The following is a 6,000-nucleotide window of genomic DNA, read 5'->3' on the forward strand; positions in this document are numbered from 1 at the left end:
GCTTTGGGGGTAGTTCTCATCTGGGCATTGCTATCTCCTTCAGTGGAGATTTGTTGTTATTGTCGTCATCGTCAAAATAACTAAAGATTGATCATAGGCAGATTTGCAGGACTGTCCGACCCATGACTTTATAGGAAACTCCCTCTGAGTTTCCGGAGGACCAGGCCACTGGCACTACTTGCAGATCTCCTGGAGCCTGGCAGGTCCTGCGGTGTGACTAATTGCCCTTGAAAGCTCCTGTCTGCAGATGCGGGGGACAGATTCTGTGCCTTGAGAGTTCCTGTCCTAGGCAGCTTCCTAAGGGTCAATGCTGCAGTACTTATGGCAGCAATCCGTGAGGGAAGCTTGGATTGGATTTGAAAAGGAGGACTCTGATAAAAAGGGGGGATGAATGTTTGGGTACAGATATAGGTAAGATTACGGGCAAAAGTTGTGAGTCAAGTAGTAGCCACAATCTAGGTACCTCGAGGTGTGAAGTTAAGCCCCCCAGGAGGGGCCAAAGCCGCAGAAGCAGCGGTAGCATAGCTGACTGGCCACTAGGTGGCAGGAGAATTCCACCACTATGTCTTACCTTCACTGGAACTTCGGCTTTACACGGAGAAGCGGGATACGGGGTTGGGTTTCTTGATTCCGACCGGACAGTATGAGTGGCAGGCAGGGCTGATGCTCACCTTCCACGGGAGAGTATAACCTCAGGAAAATCATTTTGTGTACACTATCCTGGTGTGTAAGCGAGTATCTTTTTCCCACTCAGGCCAGTTCGCCCCCTCGTCCGCTCATCCCCTCCTTCCAACAACAGACCCTGTACCCAAGGGCGGACCACAGCTATTTAGCAGCTTCATGAATTGCCGGCTGACTTACCCTGTAACATTAGGGTTAACCCTACCGTAGCCCCACCTATCCCTTGAGCTTCCCCTAGACCCCCTTCCGCCTTCCCTAACCCAGCCGCTACCGCTTGCAATTCACAGGGTTGGAGGAAGCCAGTTTTTTCCTTTTCCCTGCTATAAGCCTGGATATTTTATAGGGAGACAAATGTAAACTGCTAAGCAACCACGCCACGTCTCCCTCCCTCCTCGAGCCACATGACTGACAAATGCCCCTTTTTCTGGTCTCTCCACGTGGCTAACAAACATGGTTATCTGCAATCCCACAGGTGGATGGCCCTCCTACCCTACATACCCTTAAAGGAAATTTTCTGCTTTAAATTACAATTTTACCGGCTTGGCACTAACACGTGTGATTTAATTAATCTCCTTGAACCTTACACCTTCACCTGCAAAATGCCTATTCTAAAGGATTATTGTGAGGATTAAATCAGACAAGGCATATGACTCCTTCTTGATTTGGCCTCACTGACTTGTGAAGTTTTACTTTTGGATTAATGGAAATTTTATGCTTCACCACCCGCCATAATCAGTGCATCATTATAAAGATGAATGGCGCACTTTCCTTGGGAAACTGTTTCCTCCCGATGGTGTTTACTATCACTGAGAGTAGTCTTGGTGTGTGTGTCTTATTCAGAGAGTGTGGCAAAACTTGGCTTCCACCATCTAGAGTGAAAATTAGAATAAAGACAAACACTTCCATGTTATGCTGAAAGTATATTTATATATAGATATAGATATAGATATTTACTTTTCTATAGACAGTTTTACTGATGAGTCATTTTAACGTTCAAAGAACAACCAATAACAATGCTACATAATCAGTACCAGAATGAGATGGATAGCTTCTCAGTTCATTTCACAAAGCCAGCACAACTCTGATACCAAAACGTAACAGTTATAACACAAAACAGAGAACCACAGATTTCACTTAAAAATACAAATGCCAAAATACCAAAGAGAACAGAGGCCAATTGAAATCAACACCACATGAAAATGTACAAAGCTTTGGCAGATATGGAACCAAATGGAAAATCCAAACTTACACACATGGAACTGGAACATAAACACCAGAAACAAAATACCCCCTCCCCCATCAGTTGCCCCAGGGAAAACAAATGAACAAGATCTCTGCTGCACTTATTAATGGGGAGGGGGACTGCTAGTGGGGCTGCCGGGATCGTCACCGGCTTCGGAATCATCCTCATCTGTATCGTCAGACTCACACTCTGCCAGCGCTTCAAAGTAATGGAATGGCCAGCTCTGTGGATCTTTCTTATGGAGCCTGGCCAGAAACCTCAGGACAAGCATCTTGTTGGTTTCGAGGAATGCTCGAGGGCCCCAGAGCAACTCATATTCTGCTGGCTCAGTGCAGGGGATTCGCCTGTACTCTAGGTACTTGTGCCTCACAAACACATCAGTGATGAGCTTCTTTGCATTTCCGAAGAGACCATTTGTCCCCTGAACATCCAATCCTAACTTGAACAGAAAATTAAAGATCATATCCTCCCTGACACAATTGCCCTTCATGAAAATAAGGCTCAAGACCACCATCAGGAGCCCTAGCTTGGGCTTGTCTAAGTAGGATGCCACCAAATCACCATTAGGGTGCCCCAGCTTGTTGATGATAATATAGGAGTGGTTTGTGGTATCAATTTCCCTCAATTGATAACCAAAGGCACACTCCAGCTTACTGTTGGCACGGCCGATAATATCTAAGCACTCATCTTTATATTCTCGGATGATGACTTTCACCATCTCTGAGCGCTGGATTGGCACTTTGGCTTGGTCCTTGACCAAGAGGAACTGCACCAATGCATTTGCTCTCTCATCCAGGGGAGACAATGGCTGTGCCTCCACTTCATCCTGGGTGGCACTGGACCCCCGAGAGAGACAGGGGACCTCAGAGATAAATAAGGTATGAGGGCTACCTCGGCCTTCAGAGGTACCTGGGCCCCTCGAGGTGCTTGGCCCCTCCCAGGCACTCAGGGCCCAAGATGTGCTGGGCCCCTCCCAGCCACTCAGAATCCTGGAGGTACTAGGGCCCTCCCAGCCATTCAGGCCATGGGGAATGCTTGGGTGTTCCCAGTCACCAAAGACCTGGATAGGGCTTTGTACTGCCCAGGCACTCAGATTCAGATTCTCCCAGGACCTTTGGTCCTGCCAGTCACAAAAGGCCAACGTATGGCTGCAGCTGTCCTCTTCAGGTTCCAGATGCTTCTTCTTCCTGGTGGCTTTTCCAGAGCGGCGTGGAGGCTCGACGGAGGTCTTTGAGGCCTCTGGAGCAGTGGCAGTTGCCTGGGGGGCAGCTGCTGTAGCCATCAGGATGGTGGGCACTGCTTTGGATGCCTTTGAGGCATTCATATTGGGCTGTGGAACCCATGGGCCTGCAGGCAGGGCCTCTGCACAGGCAAAGGGATCCTGCAGAGGAAATGGCAGTGACTTCGGAGCCTCTGAGGTGGCAGAGGGGCCTGGAAAGGAATTACAAGAGGCAGGCTGAAAGTGGGAGGTAGAGGGAAAGACCCTTGAGGTGGCAGTGAAGGTCTCCGATGAGGCAGGCAAGTTTTTCCAGGCAGTTGGCAGGTGTGCTCGTGTAGCTGAAACTGCCCTGGGAGCACAGAAGGTGGCAGCAAAGATCATGCGGTCCTTTGAAGGGGCCCTCCGTTCCTTCGAAGAGGTCCTACGTTCTTTAGAAGAGCCCCTGGGTTCTATAGAAGAGGCCCTGGATTCTCCTGATGGAGTCATCAATGATTTAGCGGAGCCCCGGGGAAAATTTGACGAGGCTACTTGGGCTCCGGGCTGGGCCTGCAAGACTGCTGGGGGGCCTTGCCAGGAGGATTGGTGCTGGAGCGCAGGCAGCTCTGCTTGCGGACCCGAGGGCTGGGCCTGCTGGGCGGGTAGCTGGATTTGCAGGACTTTCTGGGAGGGCGGGGCTCCCCGAAAGGGCTGCTCCAGCTGGACAACCGGGGGAGCCTGCCTCTGGGCCTCCTGGGCAGGCACGGGCTGCCAGAAATGAGTGGGGGCCTTCGGGGCTTGCCAGGCTACTGCCTGAGTTGGCTGCACCTCCTGGAACTCCATCGACGTTGGTAGCTCATGCGGCACTGGGGGCTGGCCTTTCGGAGCTTGCCAGATGATGGAGGGGCAGTGCGCAGCCTGCGGGTCAGAAAGTGGGACAGACAGCGGGGCCGGCAGCACAGGCTGGGGCACCTGCAGGCCAGCGGGCGGCGCCGCGGGTACCTGCGTAGCAGCTGCAGCCGTAGGCACCTGCGGCGCCCCCTGCACCTGCGGGGCCGGCAGCCTAGCCTGCGGGGCCTGCCGCAAAGGAGGTGGGGGTGGCAGGGTCTGCCAGAGAGGTGGCTGTGTGGCCATGACCTGCGGGGCAGGTCGGATGGGCGGCGGTGCCTGGCGGATCAGCGGTGGTGCCTGGCGCATCACAGGTGGTGCCTGGCGGATCAGCGGTGGTGCCTGGCGCATCACAGGTGGTGCCTGGCGGATCACAGGTGGTGCCTGGCGGAGCACAGGTGGAGGCTGGCGGATCATCGGCGGTGGGCCAGGGCGGATGGGCGGTGGGCCAGGGCGGATGGGTGGGGGGCCCTGGCGCATGGGTGGTGGCCCCTGCCAGGCAATTGCTGGTGCCTGCCAGGTTACCTGCGTGGCCTGCCAGGTCAGGGGTGTAGCCTGCCAGCCTTGCGGTGTGGCCTGCCACCCTGGCGAGGTGGCCTGCCAACCAGGGGGTGTGGCCAGCTGTGCAGGGGGTGCCTGCGGGACCTGGGGAACCTGCGGAGGAGCCCTTATAACCTGAGACTGGATTTGCAGGATCAATGGTTGACCCTGCGGGGCCCAAGAACCCATAGGCTGCGCAGGTGGGGCAGCCGGCTGCACTATCGGTGCTCCTGAAGCTGCAGGCTGGGTGATCGGAGCTCTCGAACCTGGAGGATGAATCATCAGGACTCCAGGACCTGGAGGCTTGGCCATCGGTGCTGCTGAAGGTGGAGGCTGGGCCATCACGGCTCCCGGAGGTGGAGGCTGGGCCATCGCGGCTCCGGCAGGAGACTGGACCATCAGGACTCCCGGAGTCAGAGGCTGGGCCATCAGGACTCCCGGAGCTGGAGGCTGGGCCATCGGTGTCCCCGGAGGGGGAGGATGAGCCATCGGTGTCCCCGGAGGGGGAGGATGCGCCATCGGTGTCCCCGGAGGGGGAGGATGCACCATCGGGGTGCCCGGAGGGGGAGGATGGGCCATAGGGGTGCCCGGAGGGGGAGGATGGGCCATCTGGGTGCCCGGAGGGGGAGGATGGGCCATCGGGGTGCCTGGAGGGGGAGGGTGGGCCATAGGGGTCCCTGGAGGGGGAGGGTGGGCCATAGGGGCTCCGGGAGCTGAAGGATGCACCATCAGGACTCCCGGAGTCGGAGGCTGAGCTATTGGGGGTACCGGAGGGGGAGGATGGACCATTAGCACTCCAGGAGTCGGAGGCTTGCCCATCGGGCCCCCCAGTGGGGGAGCCTGGACCATGGGACCCCCTAGGGCTGGAGGCTGGGGCATCGGAGCTACCGGGGCGGGCAGCTGGCCCGGCGGGCCCTCCCAGGCAGGCTGGGGTGCCTGCCAAGCGGCCAATGAAGCCTGCAAGTCAATTGGAGGTGGATCCCAAGGGACTGGCGGAGCCCGGGAGGAAGCGGGCGGGGCCCGCATCAGAACCGTAGGGCGGCTATAGACAGGCGGCTTCGGGGCCTCCGCTGGAGGACTCGAATCACCCGTATTCTTACTTAGCTGCGACATGTCCCTTTGCTGACAGCTGGTGGGTCTTTTCCTCGGACAGCTGCTGGGCCTTTTCCTCCAGAGAGAAGAGAATGCCTACGTGGCTGGTCAGAGGCTCCCTCTCGGCTGAATGCTGAATAGGAAGTGAGTGCTGCTCTCGCTCTGCAGCTTTCCGCAGTAAGGAGGAGGGGGAAGGGGGCTCAATCCCGCCCCTTCCCCGCCCCCGACCACCACAAGTGGATATTGCACAGGGGCGTCTACCAGTCCTGACTGACACAAGATCTCTTCTCACTCTGTCCAGTCCCCAAGTGCAGACTAGTCAGACTTTACATGGATGAGTTTTCACAGGGGAGTGACAGGA

The 6,000-nt window shown here is 56.1% G+C and overlaps 1 protein-coding gene across 1 annotated transcript; it reads right to left on the minus strand.

Moving 5' to 3' along the window:
* Positions 1-2,027: 2,027 nt before the first annotated feature.
* On the minus strand, positions 2,028-5,660 carry MAGEL2 (MAGE family member L2). The gene has a single exon (XM_069465582.1). It carries the CDS (start codon positions 5,658-5,660, stop codon positions 2,028-2,030), a length of 3,633 nt encoding a protein of 1,210 aa, XP_069321683.1.
* Positions 5,661-6,000: the final 340 nt, after the last annotated feature.

Source organism: Eulemur rufifrons, chromosome 3, assembly GCF_041146395.1.
Source record: "Eulemur rufifrons isolate Redbay chromosome 3, OSU_ERuf_1, whole genome shotgun sequence".
NCBI classification, from domain to species: Eukaryota; Metazoa; Chordata; class Mammalia; order Primates; family Lemuridae; genus Eulemur; species Eulemur rufifrons.